Source organism: Dermacentor variabilis, chromosome 2, assembly GCF_050947875.1.
Source record: "Dermacentor variabilis isolate Ectoservices chromosome 2, ASM5094787v1, whole genome shotgun sequence".
NCBI classification, from domain to species: Eukaryota; Metazoa; Arthropoda; class Arachnida; order Ixodida; family Ixodidae; genus Dermacentor; species Dermacentor variabilis.
This window is the reverse complement of record NC_134569.1, coordinates 244682739-244705468: the sequence shown is the minus strand read 5'-3', so window position 1 is coordinate 244705468 and position 22730 is coordinate 244682739. Positions and strand designations below refer to the sequence as shown.

General features: G+C 47.3%; 1 protein-coding gene across 1 annotated transcript in view; it reads left to right on the top strand.

Annotated features, from left to right (window-relative positions):
- LOC142570743 (phosphatidylcholine translocator ABCB4-like) overlaps positions 1 to 19448 on the top strand; it is a 90319-nt gene extending 70871 nt beyond the window's left edge. Inside the window, exons 6-7 of the mRNA XM_075679085.1 lie at positions 17550 to 17909; positions 19248 to 19448. Coding sequence (XP_075535200.1) covers positions 17550 to 17909; positions 19248 to 19448 — 561 coding nt within the window. The remainder of the gene's footprint in view (positions 1 to 17549; positions 17910 to 19247) is intronic.
- Positions 19449 to 22730: the final 3282 nt, after the last annotated feature.

The window sequence follows — 22730 nt, the reverse complement described above, 5'->3', positions numbered from 1 at the left end:
GTGCTTAACTTGTTCTCGAGCATCTTTGTTAACCTCGAAGTTGCCGCCCCGTATGTTAGCGCCGGTAGAATGCAGTGATGGTACGCTTTTAATTTCAACGAAATTGGTAGCGTCAAAGTCAGGATTTGCCAAGGACTACAGTATGCACTCCAACCTATTTTTACTCGTCCTTAACTTTGCTTGTCATGGTCAGAGTCGCCTGTGATTAATTTACCTAGATAAACGTACTCCTGTACAGCCTCTAGCGGATCACTGGTGATCATGAATTCTTGTTTCTTTTCCAGGCTATTGAACGCACGTTACCTTTGTCATCTGCATATTAATATTCAACCCCTCTCATGTACTTGCTCGGTTAAGGTTATTAATTTTTGTTGCAGTTCATCTCCATTATTGCTGAACAGGACAACGTCATTTGCAAACCGGAAGTTGCTGTGATATTCGCCGTTGGTCCTCACTCCTAAGCCTTCCCAGTCTAATAGCTTGAATACTTCATCCAATCATACAGTGAGTAGCATTGGAGAGATTGTGTCTCTTTGCCTGGCCACTTTCTCAGTAGGTAATTCTCTGCTTTTCTCGCGGAGAACCAAATTAGCTGTGGAATATTTGTAGATTTTTTCCCGAGATATTCACGCACGCATCCTGTAATCATTGTTTGCGCAATGCCTTCATGACGGTTGGTACTTCTACTGAATCAAATTCACTTTCATCATCTATAAAAACCATTTAGAGAGCTTGGTTATATACTGCAGATTTCTCAATTATCTGATTGATGACATGGATATGATCCATTGTAAAATATCACTTCCTGAAGCCAGCCTGTTCTCTTGGTCGACTGAATACGTTGCCCTGATTATACAGAAAATTATATTGGTGGACATTTTATACAATACTGAAAACACGGCAATCAGCCTATAATTCTTTAATTCTTTAACGTTTCCCTTCTTATAGATTAGTTAGTTTTTCATTTTTCCAGCTCTCTGGTGGACTTGAAGTCGCGAGGCATCAAATATAAAGGGCCGCAAGCTGTTGAAGCATAATAGCCCCTCCATCGTTGATTAAATCGACTGTTATTCCATCTTCTCCTGTCGCATTTCCCCAGGACGTGCCTTACAAAGCCATTCTAAGTTCATTGCTCGTTATAGGAAGAGGCACTGCTTCCTGTTCACCACTACCTCGAATAAAGCTATAGTGGCTGCTCTGGGTACTATACAGGTCAGTAAAGAACTCTGCTGCTTTTATTATAACATAGAAATTACTGATTACATTAACCTGCTTATCTTTCACTGCATACAACTTGTCCTATGGTCCATTTTCTTCTGATTTCATGCTGCGGCAATATTTTTCGTGCTCCCTCATTTTTCTTCACCTTATAATTTCGAATATGTCCCTTTCTTTTCTGGATCAGTTTTCACAGTTCAGCGAATTCTATCTGACCTTTTGAGTTACACTTCCATGCTGTGTAATTCTTTATGAGGTCCTTTGTTATTTGAGATACCTTACTACTGGCTCCATTGGTTCCTTACCTCCCACTTCAATAACTCATTCTGAAGACAGCCTAGTTTCGGTTTCATTCCTTATCTTAATGTTATCTTTATTTTACTGTTCTAAACTTGCCGAACCTCATAAATTTTAAGGCCAAAATTTATCTATAGCCGATAAATGCAGCACATCTGTAATAGATATTGTTGCGTGTGGAGAGACACAGACAGAAGAGGCTATTTACAGGTTATTTACACTGGAGCCAGGCAGCCAGGCCGACACTCGCTCGCGCCAAGCGCACCGATCAACTTCATTGTCGTTCTCTCGGCGGCTCGTTTCTTGAGCATCGCTCGATGATGTCGTAACACTACCCCCTCGGCGGCAAAAGCACCGTCACGGTGCTGTTAAATATCCAAGGCGCGTCGAGAGTTGTAGGGCTTGAGTCGGGCGACGTGGACAATGTCACTGGTTGTCACAGCGGAGGACGTAGCGGGAGTGGCTAGAACTATTTCATAGTGACATCGGTCACTTTGCGGAGCACGCGATATGGACCTGTGTAACAAGAAAGGAGTTTTTCACATAGGCCAACTTTACGCGAAGGTGACCAAAGCAACGCGAGGCTGCCGGGCACAAAATGGACATCACGGTGACGAAGGTCGTACCGTTGCTTCTGCTTGTCTTGAGACACGTTTAGACGAGCGCGCGCAAGTTGGCGAGTGTGGTCAGCATGGGCGATTGCATCACGGGCATAATCGCTAGTTGAAGCTGTGGCGGACGGAAGCACAGTGTCCAGTGGTAGCGTTGGTTCGCGGTCATGCAAGAGATAAAACGGGGGAAAGCCAGCAGTTTCGAGACGGAAAGAGTTGTATGCAAAGGTAATGTAAGGTAGAGCCAGGTCCCAGTCACGGTGGTCGTCGGAAATGTATTTGGATAGCATGTCTGTAAGGGTGCGGTTCAAGCGCTCAGTGAGGCCGTTCGTTTGGGGATGGTAGGAGGTGGCAAATTTATGCCGTATTGAGCAGGCAAGCATGATGTCGTCGATGACTTTGGCCAAAAACGTACGGCCATGGTCAGTTAGCAATTGACGCGGAGCACCATGCATCAAAATAATATCATGTAGGAGGAAGTCCGTAACATCAGTTGCGCAACTGGTCGGAAGAGCACGGGTTATGGCGTAGCGGGTCGCGTAGTCCACCGCGACTGCAACCCACTTGTTTCCTAATGTAGATTCCGGAAATGGGCCGAGAAAGTCTAAGCCGACACGATGAAAGGGCTCTGCAGGAATGTCGAGCGACTGCAGGTAACCAGCGGGGAGCTGGGAAGGCTTCTTGCGTCGTTGGCAAACTTCACAAGCGGCGACGTAACGTCGTACGGAACGGGCAAGACCCGGCCAGAAAAAACGGCGACGTACACGGTAATAGGTTCGAGATACGCCGAGATGTCCTGCCGTTGATGCGTCGTGGAGCTCTTCTATAACGGTGGAGCGGAGGTGTTTAGGTATTACAATGAGGAACTCAGAGCCCTCCGGATGAAGGTTACCACGGTACAGAGTACCGTCGCGGAGGACGAAGAGGCGTAGAGTAGCATCGGCCGGAGAATGCTCAAAACGGTCGATGAGTGCTCTGATGTAGGCGTCACGGCGTTGCCCGTCAGCAAAATGAAGCAGCTGTGATACAGAGAATACGCAAGAAGCACTGGCAATATTAGAGGAGTCAGAGTCGTCAACAGGGTAACGCGACAAGCTGTCAGCGTCTTCGTGCAGGCGGCCAGACGTGTACACCACGGAATATGAAAATTCTTGTAGCCTCAAAGCCCAACGACCAAGCCGGCCTGTAGGATCTTTTAGCAAAGAGAGCCAGCAAAGAGCATGATGGTCAGTGACTACGGAAAAATGGCGACCGTAAAGATAAGAACGGAACTTCGCAACCGCCCATACTACAGCAAGGCATTCTCGTTCCGTAACGGAACAGTTGCGCTCTGGTGGTGTGAGGAGGCGGCTTGCATAAGCAATAATGCGATCCTGGCCTTGCTGACGCTGGGCTAAGACGGCACCTACGCCATGACCGCTGGCATCTGTACGCTATTCTGTAGGGGCATCAGGGTCGAAGTGGGCGAGAATGGGTGGTGAGGAGAGAAGAGTAACGAGACGAGAGAAGGCGGTGGCTTCTGCAGTACCCCACGAGAATTGTACGCCTTTCTTCAAAAGATTAGTGAGGGGTCTGGCAATTGCCACAAAATCTTAAATAAAACGACGAAAGTACGAGCATAGCCCTACAATACTTCGAACGTCTGCGGCTGTCTTCGGAACCGGAAACTCTCTGACAGCGCGAGTTTTGTCGGGATCAGGCTGTACTCCGGAAGCGTCAACGAGATGGCCCAGAAGAGTAATTTGCCGGTGGCCAAAACGACATTCGTACGAGTTAAGTTGCAGTTTCGGCTTTCGAAATACATCAAGTATAGTTGTGAAACGTTCAAGGTGACTGTCGAACGTTGGCGAGAAGACGATGATGTTGTCGAGGTAGCAAGGCATGTGGACCATTTGAAATCTTGGAGCAAGGAGTCTATCATACACTCGAAGGTGGCAGGGGCGTTGCATAATCCAAACGGCATTACCTTAAATTGGTATAGGCCATCAGGTGTGATGAACGCGGTTTTTTCTCAGTCCATATCGTCAACAGCAATCTGCCAGTATCCCGAACGAAGATCAATAGAGGAGAAATAGCTGGAACCGTGCTGGCAGTCAAGGGCGTCGTCTATACGTGGGAGCGGGTAGACGTCCTTCTTAGTAATGTTCTTCAGATGATGGTAGTCTACACGGAAGCGCCACGTGCGGTCCTTCTTCTTAACCAACACCACAGGTGACGCCCAGGGACTCGAAGAAGGCTCAATGATGTTTTTATCGAGCATTTTGTTGACTTCGTTTTGAATTACTCGGCGTTCCGACGCAGAAACTCGGTACGGTCGTCGGTGAATAGGCGTAGCATCGCCAGTAAGAATCCGATGCTTGACCGCGAGCGTCTGGCCTAAAGGGCGATTGTCGGTGTCGAAAATATCTCGGTAGGACGATAATACTTGGCAAAGCTCTTCAGCCTGCGCCGAGGACAGGTCCGTCGCAACCATTTTCTTTATATTGGAATCGGCATTCGAGGCTGGCGCGAGGGGCCTGTTAAGCTTGCAAGAACCATCGGTCGATAACGCTGCCACGTATTGGTCGCCGAGACAATCAACGGTGGCAAGGCAAATACCTTGCGGTAGAATTTGCTTTGCCGTCCAAAGTTACAGACAGGCATGCGAGTGCTGTTCCCAGTAATATTAAGTATACTGTGAGGCACTGTAACGTCACACCTTATTGGAATGTCGGGCAGAGGAGTGACGAGGTGCTCGCCATCAGGAACTGGTGGGAAAGACAACAGTTCAATGTAGGCTATTGACTTTGGCTGCAGGTGAAGAAAGCCGGTGGGACGTAAGCGGCAGTGGGGTGCGTCAGAAGGTTCTGCGAGCATCGGCAACTCAAGGCGAAGGGTACTGGAAGAGCAGTCAATAAGGGCAGAATGTGCGGAGAGAAAATCGAGGCCCAGAATGAGGTCGTGGGGGCAATGAGCAACTACGGTGAAGAGGACAGGAGTGTGGCGGCCGGCCATGCTGACGCGTGCCGTACACATGCCCATGATAGGCACAGTACCGCCATCCGCAACGCGGACGACGCGTGCCGACGCTGGGGTGAGGAGCTTGTTCAGTCGTCTTAGGTAGGCAGCACCCATAATTGAAAGATGTGCTCCTGTCTCGATGAGTGCCGTGACAGGATAACCATCAACGTCAACTTGAAGAAGGTTTCGGTTCGTGGGTAACGTGAGCAGAGGATTTGAGGGCAGGGTTGACAACGCAGCTTCTCCTCCAGAAGCTGCAGTGCCTAGTTTTCCGGCTGGATCCGGGAGGCGATAGGCGGCGAAGAGAAGCGACGGGATTGGGGCGAACTAGACTGATGGCGTCGAGGTGAGGGCGAGCGGCTGTACCGAAGGTTCGGAGCAGGAGCATCAGCGGCTGTGGATTCATGTCGGGTGGTATATAGGGAACGGAAGGTCCAAATGTGCAGGAATAAGCGAGGGTATATGTCCGAGGAGGTGGTGGCCATCGGTTGCGGCAGTGACGAGCGACGTGGCCGATGCGACAACAGTGGAAGCAGATTGGCCTGTCATCACGGGTACGCCAATCGGACGGGTTGCGGCGAGATGTGGCGGAAAAGGACTACCGAGGACGAGGAGGGCCGCTAGAGAACTGGGGAACGCTGGGTTGAGACGTGGAACATACGGAGTTCAGACCAATGTTCTCAAATTCCTGTCGGACGACGGCCTGGATCATCGCAATGGTTGCTGCTGGCGGATCGGGAGGCGTCGTGGAGAAAGCTGGCGAACAGGTGGCCTCTAGTTCGCGGCGAACAATACCGGTGACATCTTCACAGGTGGTGGTCTGACGTGGTCAACCCTCACATGTCGATGTAGCTCAGTGTTGGGTAGCCGTGTGATGTGGTGTGTGATACGGCGCCTCTTAGCTTGTTCAAGGCGACGGCATTCTTTGATGACGGCGTCGATAGTCGAGACGTTGCCGAAAACAAGCAAATTGAAAGCGTCGTCGGCGATGTCTTTTAGAATATGTGACACTTTATCGGCTTCGGACATAACATCGTCAACTCTGCGGCATATAGCCAAGACGTCGAGGATGTAGGAAACGTACGGCTCGGTAGATGACTGAACACGAGACGCAAGAGCCTTTCTCGCGGCAACCTTGCGCCCAATGGGGTCGCCGAACAGTTCCCGTAGCTTCTCTTTGAAATTGTCCCAACTGGTTATCTCGTCGTCATGCGTTTGGTGCCACACGCGTGGGGTGCCGCCGAGATAAAAGATGACATTGGCGAGCATAATCGTTGGGTCCCGCCTGTTATTAGCACTGGCGTGTTCATAGAGTTTGATCCAGTCGTCAACATCCTGGCCCTCCAGGCCAGAGAACACACCTGGGTCGCGATGTGGGGCGACCGTGACGATTGGAGCAGTGGGGCAAGCCGAAGCCGTTTCAGAGGTGGGCGCGTCACCGGGAGGCATGGTGACAAGCTCGGTGTGCCGACTACTTCTGAGTTCCGTGGTGAGGACGGGGATCGCTGACCTCCACCAGAATGTTGCGTGTGGAAAGACACAGACAGAAGAGGCTGTTTACAGGCTATTTACTACACTGGAGCCAGGCAGCCAGGCCGACACTCGCTCGCGCCAAGCGCACCGATCAACTTCGTCGTCGTTCTCTCGGCGGCTCGTTTCTTGAACATCGCTCAATGATATCGTAATTATATCTACATTCCGCGTTCCAATGCTGGGTAATTCCCGCAACGGTAAGTGTTACCGATGTGAAAACTGTCATATTAAAGTGGAATTTCAGACGCCAAGCCTACTGTGAGATTATATAACCAAATTTCAGCGCCTGTAAGAGGCTGCCACGTTTTTATGATGATGATGATGATGATGATGGTAGTGGTAGTGATGGTGGTGGTGGTGGTTGTGGTGATGGTGGTGGTGGGAACGCGGAAGCGGCGTAGGACACAGCGCCTTTGCGGTTGTCAGTCGCCTGTAATGGCTGGTTCCAAAAACGCTGCAGTCGTATTGTCGTCTATGAATGCTGGTAAATGTGCCTTCCATAGGCATCGACCATGGGGAGGGCTGGATGGCTCGCTGTAGGGCCCTCTAGGGCTCGCTGTAGCCGCGTTGTAGGGCCCTCGGAGATTAGCGATGGGGCCATGGTGCAATATGTCTTCTTATGTACGGTTTTGGACAAATCGACTGAAGGACAACAACTACATTTGCCTAAAAGTTGAAAGAACAGCAGTCTTAAACTTCCACGGCTACATAGATTTGTAGCCGTGGAAGTTCTGCACACAAGACTGCTTGGATGAGTCGTGTTATGATGAGCCACAACCGCTTCTAAGCAACATTTGAAGCCGCCGTTAAAATTTCGATGCATGGATATGAATTGTATCAAATCGCGTATCACCCGCTCCGCCATTCCATTTCCCTGCAGGTGATAAGGCATACAACGCCGCAGTGTGATGCCACGGTTATCTGCCCACTCTTGAATCTTCCTGCTAAGGGATGCAGGCCCAGTGTCCGATATCACAATCTTCACATTGGAGAATATGCCTCTTTCAAGGAGGGCTATGGCACTGTTTGCGCCTTCCTTGCCGGGCCGTGTAGCCACCATTCTGGTACATTGATCTATTTCGACCACAAATGACTTAGTTTTGCTTACACCTGGACTCTTCTTTTTCAACTCGGTGAAGTCTACATGTATGACTTCAAAAGGTTTGTCGTAGTGTTTGGGCAACACAAGCTTGTCTTGTCGTGGTCACTACTGGGCTTTATCTGGCACAAATTGCATCACCGTAGATAGTTTCAATGTCTCTTTTCATGCGTTTCCATCTAAACCTTTGAAAAATCTTGTAAAATATGCGCTAGAAACAATCGTTGCCGCCGGACTCTGGAGTATCGTGGTAAAGGTGGAGTATTTTTGAAAGAGTCTCGGGTACCATGAATTTTTCGTTTTCAAGATATAGGTCGTCACATCCTTTCCACAGCTTCGTCATATTAATAATCTCATGTGAGAGCTCAATTACCAATCGAGACAATGCATCCGCGTCTGTCAGATAGCTACCTGAACGATGGAAGATTTTGAAGGTCCGACATGTTCAGGAGGTAAGTCAAGGCTTGATGATCTGTATATAATTCAAAACTTCTCCCGTTGATATATGACCCGAAATATTGGACTGCTGTTAAAACAGCCAGGGCCCCTTTCTTGGTCGTAGAATAATTAACTTGATGAGGGCTGTAGGTGTAGGAATAGTAACATCACTGGTAGCTGCTGACTCGGAGAAGATCGAGTGTCTCTTTGGTACAAGACTTTCACTTTACCGTAGTTAGATGCGTCAGTATTCATCTCAAAGAGCAGGCTGAAGTCAGGTAACATAAGCACTGGGTCAGACGATATACGATGTACGACTTCCTGGTAGGCTACCTCACATTCTTCAGTCCAGAGAAAGGGACACCATTTTGGTCAGTTCAGTCAAGCATCTTGCTGTTTTACCAAAATCTTTTATAAATGCTCTGGAGCGGCCATCAAGTCCGAGAAAACTCTGAATGAATGCAGATCATGTGGCTTCGTAAGCTTCGAGATTCGTTGCACCAACTCTCGTTTGGTGCTTTTGGCGACACCATCAAACACCTTTCCAAGAAAAACTACCCGAGGCTTGACGAATTCACTTTTTCTTTCGTTTATCTTCAGATCTCCATCACTAAGCGATTGCAGAATAGTGCCCAAGTGCTCCAAGACGTGGCTTCGAAATATTATACACCATCTTTTTAAATAAAGCTGGCGAATCCTTCCAACTAAAAAGCAGCCTATTATATTCATATCTTTCAAAAGGAATCACAGATGCTGAAAACTTTTTCATTTCTTCTACTAAAGGCACTTGCCAAAAGCCCTTGCAAAGATCCAAGCGAGAGAAGACGCTGCAACCATCAGTTTCGTTCACAATTTGGTCGATGTGTGGCACCGGGAAAAGGGAACAGGTGAATTTTACGGTAATCAATGCAAAGTCTGTACGTTCCGTATTCTTTCGGTGCTATAGTGATTGGTAATGCAAAGGTAGACGTGGACGGTCGGATAACACCAGCGTCGAGCATCTCCTGCACTTATTCCTTGAGCCATATCTTCATATCTCGTTACATATTGTACGGCTTGCTTTTCACAGCTGTTGTATCTTGAAGCTCGAACGGTGTTTTAAACTTGAATGTAGCCTTAGGATAACCTCCTACACAGAGGATCTCCGGGTACATCCTGATGATGTCATCCGCTGTAGCGGGCTTCAGAAAGCTTTAACTAAAAATAGAGAATGATGATAACTGACGATCATCTTGAGCAGTAACTTGGCCATCCCAATAAAAATTGAGACAGAGCTCTTGCATTGCTGGGCGTGACAAAATCATCTGATATTGTACTCCATCGAGGACCAACGCTCTGGTTTTGATACTCTTGCTCTGACACGTGACGATTACCTCGGCCCACTCATTGTGCACTTGCTTTTTGCCATCGTATCCATACACACTGATTAGAAAATCTTTCACTGGGTTCAAGTCCGGAATGTGTTTCTTGGTCACAACGGTGATGCAAACCCCACTGTCAACCCACGCGCTGGCATCTGTTCCATTTACATGCACCGCAACATATACCAAATTGGTACGCTCTACAAGAAATATTTTGTGTTGTGGTCGCGGTGAATTCCAATAAGAGGTGTGTGTAGTTGCCTTCCTGTTCTTCTCTTGATATGCGACTTGTTTATTCGGTGGCGCCATTTCATCTTGGGATTTCACATTATCATAACTGCTCACAGGTTGCTGAACATTATAACACAGCTCTTTTATATTCTGTAGTAACTCTTCTGTGTTGTTTGACTTTCGAAGCTGAGCACGACACCGCATGTCTTCCGGAAGTCCCAGCATAATGAGCGTGACCAATGAAGCCTGGAATAGAGCACAGTCAGCGAAATGCAGCACTCTCCTTTTCTCAAAGAAATAGTCAAGAACCGGCCCGGAGTTGTACTTGTAAGACATATATTGATCCCAGCTTTGAAGCTTGTTCTCACCGAATGAAAATAAAAAGCTCTATTTCCACTCGTTCCATGGGCGTTCAGCTTATTCAGAAGTTCGAAGCTCGTGCTAAATCTTTGCACTACCTCCCAAGAACAGACGCATGTTCATAACTTTGCCTTTATCCTCTCGCCAGCAATTCCTGTCACACGCGTATTCGTAAAAATCAAGCCATTCCTGGACACTTCCGGTGTGCGACCAGACATAGACCTCCGGCATGACAAGCTGCATGGGGGTCTTCCTCATTTCCATAAAGTTTCCTTGCAATGAAAAATCAAATAGTTACTGCTGATGCTGGCTATTCGCTTCTTGCAACTTCATTATATCGCGCATCAGCGCACTTGCACTGTGGTCCTCTAAATCGTAGTCACGAGAGGTTACATCCGTTTTCATGAAGACGGGATTTGCTGCGGTGGAACGGCGAAGCTCGCAAGAACGCACGACGTCTGCGTCATGCTGGGGATCACTCATGGCAATCTTGAAAGCCCTCGCCAGCGTTCGACTTCAGGGAGTCAAGTTGCAGTAGCAAGAGTTCAATATGGCAAGTGCTCACCCGAACAAGACCGCTCTTTACTGCAGATGCACTGTGCAACGTTCACCGGCTTATAACGGGAAACTGTAACGTCGGTGCACATTGTCTGTGGAAAATAGGTGTTCCATATGCGACTGCGCCAGATTTGTAGCAGAACAGGTAACTAGACCGACAAGCCGGCCATCATGGTTTACTTCAGCTCATCCCAGCCGCCCACTTCGTGTTCAGAAGCACCTTTCTCGCTTCTTCCTCGGCCAGGTTATAACAGTTTTGCTAGCTGGTCATGTGCCGTCCGGGAATCGGCCACACAGACTCAACCCACAGCCACCTCAAGAAAGGGGGACTAACCGGCCTGTGAAGAGTACTTGGGCAGCTTATCATCGATACATTATGGTGAGTTTTTCCCACGGTCTCTACTGGAAGCCGTCATTCCTCACCTGGGTCTCCTTCGCCACTGTGGCGTGGCAGCCAATTATGTAGCAGTCGCGGCGCTTATTCTTTTTCAGCTTTGTATTTGCAATGTCTAAACATTTGTTCGTAAAATGGGCTCCCAAATGCTGTGTCTTCAATATCAGTTTGCGTCTGCATGTCAGCATTTTCATACACGATATCTGAATTCCTCGCGATGTAAGTAGTACAGCTAAATGACCCCTTGAACTTTCTGCAGGACAAGAGAATGAGACATGTTGAAGTTACAGAAAGGTGGTATATCTGCAGCCTTTCCTTAAAGGGCCCCACACCAGAAGACATAGAAAAGTTTTGTTATACGCTGGTACTTGCTACATGTCCTCTAGCGCAAGAATTTTTCAAATTGGTTCATTATTAGCCGAGATAGAAAGATTTCTGTGCCACGAACCCATGATTTCAGGAGGCGAGCTTTAGCGCCAACATAAGCTCTCTCCTCGTGGCCCGTCTAGATTGGTCTAGCCTCCGCAAGCGAAATTCCTTCCCTGCGTTCTCCCATTAGCGTCGAAAATTTGGAGTGGCGCCCCCTCGGAAAGTTCTTTGTCGCCACTTAGAAGGACTGTCAGGGGTGCACTAATGGAAGCGAAATTTCGAATGAAACGTCGGAAATACGCGCATAAACGAAGAAAACTCTGAAGCTTCTTTAACTTCTTTGGCGGTGGAAAGTCGGTGACAGCGCAGAGCTTGGCTGGATCCGGAAGAATGCCGTCTCGCGATACAACGTGGCCAAGAATAGTGAACTTTCGGGCGCCGAAACGACATTTTTTTTTAAGTTGAGTTGAAGTCCCACGTCAGTAAGGCATTTCAGAACGTAAGCATGAAATGGCAACCACCAAAGCAGATGGGTTGGAGAAGATACTAGCCACAATCTTAAAATGGGTGTAGTTCATCTTCGCAACTGCACACCCCTCCCCCCCACACAAACCGCACCACGCCATACTGCGCACTGGTCCACATGGACGCTGCCCAGCTAGAAGAAGGAAACCGGCTCAAGGAGGCGGCACGCAGCGTGGCGCCATCTCTCGAGGCGACACAAAATCCGCGCCACGGTACTCTCGGACCGCTGGCGTTCAATGGAGCACAGGCAACCCTGTCTCAGTGCGAAAAGATGACAATGAAGTGTATGGCGCCTTGTATATGCTTTGCACGTTGCTATTGGAAATGACTAATAAAAAAGTCGCAGTTTCGCGCTAAAGGCAAAGCATTTATTGCGATTGCAAAGTAGTAGACGACAGCTATACGAAGTAAGGACAGTAGATTTATTTTGCGTATAAACTTGTAAACGTAGGCATACTACACTCGCGGGAAACTATGTAGCGTGATGAAATTAGGAAATACGCAGGCGCAAGTTGAAATCTGTTGGCACAGAATAGGGGTAATTTCAGATCGCCGGGAGCAGCCTTCGTACTACAGCGGACATAAAATAGGATTATTATTATTATTATTATTATTATTATTATTATTATTATTATTATTATTATTATTATTATTATTATACTACGTAGGGATAGTAGCTTTATTGGTTGTGTAAACTTGTACTATAGACACACTAACTAAAAGAACAAGCATGGTGTCAAGTGCGCCGAAGCAAACATGATCATATCTGACTCGACAACCGCGGAAACACGCTGTCAAAACGCTGGCGCGAGGAAACACGGCAGCAGCAGTGAGCGAAGGGACATTCGTGCTGTCTATCGCTTCAACGAAAAGTAAGCGCCGAGAACACACAGCACGCACAAAGCTACGAGCAGCAGACGTACCTAGACTCTGCCCTCAACGCAGATCGCTCTCAAGATACGGCCGCGCGATCGCGCGCAACCGTCACATGCGCACTTGCAGGCGGAGTAGGACACCGCCGCCGCCTCTCTCTCCGCTCGCCCCGGCGCCTCGCAACATTGGGTACCACCTTGCGCACGACTGGAGATGGCGCGCTTCCTGGCCGCTTTCGTCTCTATCGTGCGGGCGAGATTGAGCCGCGGTTGTCGGCTCCTTTCGCAAGCCTTCACTCGTACATACAGCGTAGAGCGCGCGGCAACGGTGTTATTGCCCTTAGACTTTAGACGGAACCTCACGGCGACGCCGGCGCCTATAGAGCGCTTGAAATGTCTCTATAATTGCTAGCGCAATAGAACTCCAGCGTGCTAGAAGTTACAGCTTGAGTTATGTTGTGAACAAATATAGGGAATAAATCGGAAGCAACATTTTGTTACATGTTTGGTCAGCAACTACCGCATGTAATGCGGTCCTATGTAAAGGGTTGGGGTCCAGAGCCCGCATATTCTTAAGTTTAGACTGGTTGCCCAGATGATCTCATTTTATTCTCGTTTGAGTGCCCGCATAAGGGCTCCGGCTTTTGGCTCGTGGTCACTTGAAGGTCGCCGACAACGGGAGCTAAAAGCTTTTCATATTTAAAACGCCTTGCGTCAAAGCCAACTTTATCACGAATTCTCTGCAGAAAACGGCTGTAACTTTTGTTTTATCAAAACTATCCCCCCAAAATTAAATGACAATTGGCCACTAAGGCAACTACATCATTACCCCGAGTTTCATTTACTTTTACTAATTAGGTACTTCACAGTGAAGTTGTAAAAGTTCTATAATTCCCATCTGCTGTCAATACATTGCCCACTACGGGAGTGAATTGGACATCTCCATGTCTGCCTGCTAGTATAAAACTCTAGTCCTTCCAAGTTTCACTAAGATACTTAACTAAGAAGTATGCTCAATCTCAAATTACAAACAAGCGTGTTTTGTTTCGTGCACTCCTTTGAACTGCGCCCCTGTCAATAGGGTTTTATTTCATGCACTACTTTGGCTTTGCTGTCCAACCATATTCCCTCCATGGATTGGGGGGCGAATTTGGAAGCACGACAGCTTCGATAGCATTGCACCTTCATAAAGTGCATCATCATCATCATCATCATCATCATCATCATCATCATCATCATCATCATCCTATTTTATGTCCACTGCAGGACGAAGGTCTCTCCCTGCGATCTCCAATTATTCCAATCATAAAGTGCATTGGCCCCCAATTTTTTCTCTTAAAACCAGAACACGCTTTGGCACTCCATTCTTTGGTGGTCGTGTTTATTGAAACCGGGAAAAACAATGGACAGATTTCAATAGGTGAAGCGCCAATAGTGACCGCACACAAGAAGAAATACAGACCAGGACAAGGCGCTACTTGCAACTATTTCTTTTTGTGTGCCGTCACTATTGGCGCTTCACCTATTGAAAGCTATGCGCCAACTAGTCCCACAACGTGTTTTACTGCAGTACAATGGACAGATATCTCACCAAAAAGAACAGACCTTCCAAAGAGAATGATGAAAGGACATGCAATCCACGTCGCATGGGACCTTCACCGTCTGCTTCTGCACCTGCCGAGGTTTGCCTTATATATAGCGGCATAGGCTCGACATCTGTCGCTGTAACCATTGCCTCCGCACGCGTGCAAATTGTGGCTGAGGATCCAGTCCCTAATGTTAAACCACAACAAGGACGATATTACCAATCAGCTTGGAAACATCCGTACAAACGGTTTCCGTATGACGCGTCAGTGAACAAGGTATATTGTGAGACCTGTCGCGCTGCTTGTGAGATGAACATTTTTCGTCCAAATTATTTAAGTTCCAGGGATAAGGTTTCTCGCTTGACGTTCATGGAAAATGAGTTTTCTAACTGGAAGAAAGCTCTTATAATATTTAAGTTCCGAGACCTCGAATCCGCACCGTGTGGCCATGAGCGGAACCGCAGGTGTGAAAGGGAGGGAGGGAGGGAGGGGTGAATGTAGAAACTGCTTGTGTAATTGGGAAGCAAAAAGTAATGGAGACGCAACGAAAGTGCTGATGATAGCGACATTATCTTCATTGCGGTACTTAGCATGCCAGGGATTGGCACTTCGTGGTCACGATGATGCAGAAAGCAAAGACAGCTTCTAGAACATTGCGCCAGTGACATTCCAGAAACGGAGTGAGATTGTTGCGATTTCTACGGTCAAGATCTTCAGCCTGAACGGCTAAACTTTCATCGTAGTATGCTAATAGATGCAGCAAGGCAGCGCAATGCACCCTTGAATACGTTTCAGTGTGTTGTAGAGATGCTTTCGGGCGATAACTGTCAGCAGCTGCGAGATCTCTTGCTCGAGGTGGCTGAGCTTGTCAAAATTGCTTTGACTATCCCAGTCACGTCATGCACACCTGATAGATCGTTGTGTGCCTTCCTCACGTGAAAAGGTGCCTGAGGTCAGATGGGATAAGCGCGGTTAGATCCTATAGAGGTTCTCCACGGGCACAAAGAGCCTGCTCGCAAAATAAATCTCAGTGTCATCGCGAATTAGTTTACTGAAAGATCAACTGTGCGTAGAAACACGTTCTCGATCGTGCGGTAGCCTTTGTATAAAATAACAGTGAACTTCATCACAGTTTAATGCGCCAGCATTATTCAAGCTATCACAGCTCTTGACCTTAATTCATCCCCTTCCATAAAATCTACATTTTGCCGCTTCGTTTTCACAACCTCTGCCCTTTCAGTATTTTTCTTGTCTTTCTGTTTTGTATCGAGATCGGTAGTTTGTTAACATTTTCGAAACGCGAAGAGTTTAGGATCTGTGTTTACGTTATATTGTTAGTTTATTGTGGATATGTTTGTACTGCCCAATGTTTTTTACACGAACAGCTTAAAATCTCTTATTTTTTAATTGTTAGCCTATTGTGGAATGTTTGTATTGTCCATTGGTTCTTACAAGCGAAGGGTTTGTCACGAGTTCGTAGTATTTGAATTGTTAGCTTGTTGAGGAAATGTTCGTGCTGCCCAGTGTTCTCTCTCACCTTTACGAAGGGCCTTTTGAATGTCCACAAAGAGTTCACGTCTGTTTCACTTTCGTTTTTCATCTGTTTAGTATCTTAAGAACCATGCGGTCATTCTACTTAGCATATTCGCTCGACTTTATGAACAAATAAAACTGACGTTTGCATATATTACCTCTCCGCCCGTGTATGCCTCTTTCCAAGGAGCACGCTCGGGGGGGAGGGGGGGATCGAATGAAAAAAAGAAGGATGCGAATCGCCCCCGCCCCCGGCAGGATGAACACTCGGCGCCCATGGGGCGTTCTTTAATGCGATCACACATCAGATCATAGAAACATACCCGGAAATAATTTAGTGAGAGCACCTTACGGCGCCGTCTGCTTCAACGGATCTGCTGTGCTGAAGAAGCTTTATTTCTGCGAGATCTGTGTATTTATACAAGCTTTTTTTTGCGTGAGGCACTGTATGAAACATGCTAGGCGACGTCTAGTACGCTCTACTTCGTTTCTTTGAGACCAGTACCATATTTGTGCTGCCCGCTGCCTCCATACATACTGCTGCATTTTTTTCTTGATCTCCTTTCCACAAGCGTTTGTTTATGAAACAATAAACGAACAAAGAAGCGGTTCGCTTGAGTTGATAAACTTCCGTTGATAGTGCAGCTTTTGTCCCGTCTGTTTCTCGGTGGTGGCGGTTTGAGCGAGTTGGTATGCCACGACGTTTTCTTGAGTTAGAGCAACCAGAGAGAGTAAGGAAAACAAGACGCGTTAAGTAAAAACCTATATGAAATCAACAGAGACAAGGAGGCGGAAAACTACCAGCTGGTTTATTTCGTGACACCTGTGACGCTTTTATACTAAGTGAAAGAACAACAAGCAAACACGCAGCATCATTCGACACGTGCCGGCAAACCAAGAAACGTCAATTCCTTAGTGATAATTGTACAGACGGTCTGCTTACAGACATATGTCTAAATGAAACAATGCCTTTAGCTTCTGTTATTTCACGTGCGTGTTTTGTTTACTTTGCTTATTCTAAGTTGCGCTATTTCAAGAAAACGCATATTTATCTGCCCTTCTGTCTCCATTCTTTCTCACGTTGCTTGTAACTTTCCCGACCATGAAAAAGCTTGCTCAGGAATGTATTAGATGAATACCTATGCGTGCACTTTATTATCTATGAAGCTATTCAAAGAAGGCTTCGGTATACTGATTACTTGGCTAAAACTAAACTAGTCAGCAGAAATCGGATCTATTGGTTCAAGCCAGGGTAAGATACCAGGTGAATATTAATTGCAAAGCCTCTCAGAAAAAAAAGAGAATAATATTGAGCTCATCGTTGAGGACTGCGCAACGCCACGGTTGGGAGCGACATGTTTGTCGTCATGAGTTAACTAGATTTAGGAGTAGCACCGTTAACACAATGTTCCAAAACGTACGCATGTGTGTCTATCGTAAAGTCATCGTAATGCAATACTGAGTTGCGTTCTCATTTATATATGCGCCGTTAGCGTCCCCTAAGCGGTCAAGCCAGATCGGCCGCGTTTCGCATATCCCAATACGATCTTTGGGTCCGGTGCAGCTGATCGACCACATCTCGACCAAGATGATGCGGCTGTCGTGGATGCGTGAGCAACTGGGCTACGTGAGCTCGGAAACTCTGCTGCGTAGCTACAACATTGCCGACAACATCGCGTACGGCGACAACAGCCGCGACGTGTCACGCGACGAGGTCGTGGTGGCTGCGTGTCGGGCACAGGCGCACGACTTCATCACGCAGCTGCCTCAGGGTTACGACACCGTGCTGCCGCCGCCGGGGGAGCCGCCGTTGCTCAGCGAGAGCCAGGCCAAGCGAGTGGCCCTAGCCCGGGCATTGGTGCGGGACCCGCGCATCCTGCTGGTCGACGACGCCGTCAAGGGTCTGGACGCCGAAAACCAGCAGGCGAGCGAGTCGATCGCAGTCTGTCACGAAATAGCAGACGGCGAGCGGTGTGGAGGGATCCTTACAACCAGTAGCGGAGCTGGAAAATACCTGTCCTATAGATGTCTTTCGGTGAATTATATGCCGCATTTCTCAATCTCCAAGTATTACCATTTGGTAACACTTGAAACGTTTCATGACAGTGTCAAGCAACCACGCAATGCAGCGTGACTGAGCCAACCCATTACCTCCAATAGAAAGTCTGACTGATTCACGCAAATAACGAGGAATGCACCTTCCTTTTTAGTACAGTTGTATAAGCTGCAGACGATGCATGACATCTGTGGGAAGACATTTAGGAACTAGCTATGATGTCATTGCTATGATGTCAGAAAGAAGATTTTTCTACAAATGCTACGCACACTGAATCCACTAGCCATCACATTGACTAAGAAAGTCACGCATAAGCAGCACTGAGCGCAAATGGACGGCATTCCTTCAACTGTGATAACTGCACATTGAAACCATGCACACGCACAAGTTGTGCATCGCAGTGCCGCCTGCTTGCGTGTCCCCTTTCATGGGCTTACAACCTGTAAACTTCTGCGGTCACCATATCTTAGCAAAGCCGCCGTGAAGGAGCAGAAACATTATTTCTGCTTTAGTTGTAAACTTCTAGTGCTCACGTGGTCCGTGTCTGTGTCTGTCTACACTCACAGCTGTTCCAAAAGAACCACAGACAGGCAAGCTTTAGTCATAACTTAAGTTTCTAGCTCTCGGTGTGCCCCTAAAATTTGCATGTTGTTGACCAGGTGTTTATTTATCCGACAATTCGGAACCGTATTTCACGTTACAGTACAGACCTGCAGCGTTGTACTTGGGCCGAGAATTGCCAGTTTAACGTATATGCGTGACTTGTTTTAATGACCAATGAATTGCAGCGGGGCGCTTGGTTTAGTGCAGTGCGTCGTGGAAAAGAGCCCTGTGGCTTGGTGTGATCGGAGGGAAATTGGACGGTCACATCACAGCTTTAGCACTCGAGAAGTCACTACCAAAAAGTACTACAAAATACACCAAAATCCGCTGTAATATTTGTCAGTAGCCATTAAAATATAAAAATGAACTTGAAAAAACAAGCACGAGGTCCACCAACCTTGTGCGTACAGCGTGCAAGACTTGAGAAACGTTAGTACCACCCTTTCGAAAATTCTGTTGAACGCATTTACATATGCCTACTTACCGCGTTAAATAAAACGTGGCGCGGTCACCTCTCTCGGTTGCAAAGCGCAAACTATCGTTTCTCCATTTTGCCGGCTTGCGCGGCTTCCGACGCCGTTTGTCGATCGCCTTCGCCGTCAGGTGGTGCGCGACGCCATCGCCGAGGCGAGCAGAGGCCGCACGTGCGTCATGGTGTCGTCCAAGCTGTCCGTCATCAAGGACGTGGACCGCATCTTCGTCATGCAGCGCGGCAGGGTGGTCGAGAAAGGCTCGCACGCCGAGCTCATGCGGCGGGAGGGCGTCTACCACAAGCTCTTCACCGAGGAAGGAGCCGAGCAGTGAAGCGGCGGCGCCCACTTTCATCCGCAAAAGGGTTTCCAGTGGCCCGCACAGATATTGCTGACAGAACTTTGCTTCCATTGCCGTTCCGCACATTTTTTTTACTGGGAATCCGCTTGAACTTTTTAACTAGCGTCTATCTCCTGATCGTTCGAGCCCTACCATTGAGAAGGCATGCTGCAGTGTACAGTGTTATGCTTAGAGTTATTGTGCCAACGTAGTTTTAAGACGCCGCTCGTTCGACACCAGCGCGCTGCCTGGTGTTCCAGGTGCCTTGTGGTGGCCTGCAAACGGGCGCGAATGCGAGCTGCCGCAGCGGTCGGCACCGACCGTGGTAATTGGCTAACGAGCGGCAAACGCCAGAATATCCAGCGTGTATTATCGCGTGCGCTTTGTCAGGGCCGTCTTGAATGAAGGCGCACTGCGTGTTTAAGCGTGCTTCTATCTCTTCTGGTATGTGTTGCGTGGATAAAGTAGGACAAGGCAACATTTATTATTGAAATATGCTGAAATCTGTCGTCTAAGCACGTTTCATGGCGCTTTCTAGCATTTTCTCGCGATTTCCTTTTTATGTATAGAGCGTCTACTGGGCACCTGTAATTTTCTAACAATTTGCAATGTCTAAACATTTGTTCGTACATTGGGCTCCCCAGATGCTGTGTCTTCAATATCAGTTTGCGTCTGCGTGTCAGCATTTTCATACACGATATCTGAATTTCTCGCGTTGTAAGCAGTACAGCTCAATGACCCCTAGAACTTTCTGCAAGACAAGAGAATGAGACATGATGAAGTTACAGAAAGGTGGTATATTTGCAGCCTTTCCTTAAAGGGCCCCACACGAGAACACATAGAAAACTTTTGTAATACGCTGGAACTTGCTACATGTCCTCTAGCGCAAGAATTTTTCAAATTGGTTCATTATTAGCCGAGATAGAAAGATTTCAGTGCCACGAACCCATGATTTCAGGAGGCGAGCTTCACCGCCAACATAAGCTCTCTCCTCGTGGCCCGTCTAGGTTGGTCTAGCCTCCGCAAGCGAAATTCATTCCCTGCGTTCTCCCATTAGCGTCGAGAATTAGGAGCGGCACCCTCTCAGAATGTTTATCGTCGCCACTTAGAAGGACTGTCAGGGGTGCACTAATGGAAGCGAAATTTCGAATGAAACGTCGGAAATACGAGCATAAACGAAGAAAACTCTGAAGCTCCTTTAACTTCTTAAAACAGCCAGGGCCCCTTTCTTGGTCGTAGTATAATTAACTTGATGAGGGCTGTAGGTGTAGGAATAGTAACATCACTGGTAGCTGCTGACTCGGAGAAGATCGAGTGTCTCTTTGGTATAAGACTTTCACTGTACCGTAGTTAGATGCGTCAGTATTCATCTCAAAGGGCAGGCTGAAGTCAGGTAACGTAAGCACTGGGTCAGACGATATACGATGTACGACTTCCTGGTAGGCTACCTCACATTCTTCAGTCCAGAGAAAGGGACACCATTTTTGGTCAGTTCAGTCAAGCATCTTGCTGTTTTACCAAAATCATTTTAGATGCTCTGGAGCGGCCAGCAAGTCCAAGAAAACTCTGAATGAATGCAGATCATGTGGCTTCGTAAGCTTCGAGATTCGTTGCACCAACTCTCGTTTGGTGCTTTTGGTGACACCATCAAACACCTTTTCAAGAAAAACTACCCGAGGCTTGACGAATTCACTTTTTCTTTCGTTTATCTTCAGATCTGCATCACTAAGCGATTGCAGAATAGTGCCCAAGTGCTCCAAGACGTGGCTTCGAAATATTCTACACCATCTTTTTAAATAAAGCTGGCGAATCCTTCCAACTAAAAATCAGCCTATTATATTCATATGTTTCAAAAGGTGTCACAAATGCTGAAAACTTTTTCATTTCTTCTACTAACGGCACTTGCCAAAAGCCCTTGGAAAGATCCAAGCGAGAGAAGACGCTGCATCCATCAGTTTCGTTCACAATTTGGTCGATGTGTGGCATCGGGAAAAGGGAACAGGTGAATTTTACGGTAATCAAAGCAAAGTCTGTACGTTCCGTATTCTTTCGGTGCTATAGTGATTGGTAATGCAAAGGTAGACGTGGACGGTCGGATAACACCAGCGTCGAGCATATTCTGCAGTTATTCCTTGAGCCATATCTTCATATCTCGTTACATGTTGTACGGCTTGCTTTTTCACATCTGTTGTATCTTGAAGCTCGAACGGTGTTTTAAACTTGAATGTAGCCTTAGGATAACCTCCTACACAGAGGATCTCCGGGTACATCCTGATGATGTCATCCGCTGTAGCGGGCTTCAGAAAGCTTTAACTAAAGATAGAGAACGATGATAACTGACGATCATCTTGAGCAGTAACTTGGCCATCCCGATAAAAATTTAGACAGAGCTCTTGCATTGCTGGGCGTGACAAAGTCATCTGATATTGTACTCCATCGAGGACCAACGCTCTGGTTTTGATACTCTTGCTCTGACACGGGACAATTACCTCGGCCCAGTCATTGTGCACTTGCTTTTTGCCGTCGTATCCATACACACTGATTAGAAAATATTTCACTGGGTTCATGTCCGGAATGTGTTTCTTGGTCACAACGGTGATGGAAGCTCCACTGTCAACCTACGCGCTGGCTTCTTTTCCATTTACATGCACCGGAACATATACCAAATTGGTACGCTCTACAAGAAATATTTTGTGTTGTAGTCGCAGTGAATTGTAATAAGAGGTGTGTGTAGTTGCCTTCCTGCTCTTCTCTTGATATGCGACTTTTTTATTCGGTGGCGCCATTTCATCTTGGGATTTCACACTATCATAACTGCTCACAGGTTGCTGAACATTATAACACAGCTCTTTTATATTCTGTAGTAACTATTCTGTGTTGTTTGACTTTCGAAGCTGAGCACGACACCGCCTGTCTTCCGAAAGTCCCAGCATACTGAGCGTGACCAATGAAGCCTGGAATAGAGCACAGTCAGCTAAATGCAGCACTCTCCTTTTCTCAAAGAAATAGTCAAGAACCGGCTCCGAGTTCTACTTGTAAGACATATCTTGATCCCAGCTTTGAAGCTTGCTCTCACCGAATGAAAATAAAAAGCTCTGTTTCCACTCGTTCCATGGGCGTTCAGCTTTTTCAGAAGTTCGAAGCTCGTGCTAAATCTTTGCACTACCTCCCAAGAACAGACGCATGTTCCTAACTTTGCCTTTATCCTCTCGCCAGCAATTCCTGTCACACGCGCATTCGTAAAAATCAGGCCATTCCTGGACACTTCCGGTGTGC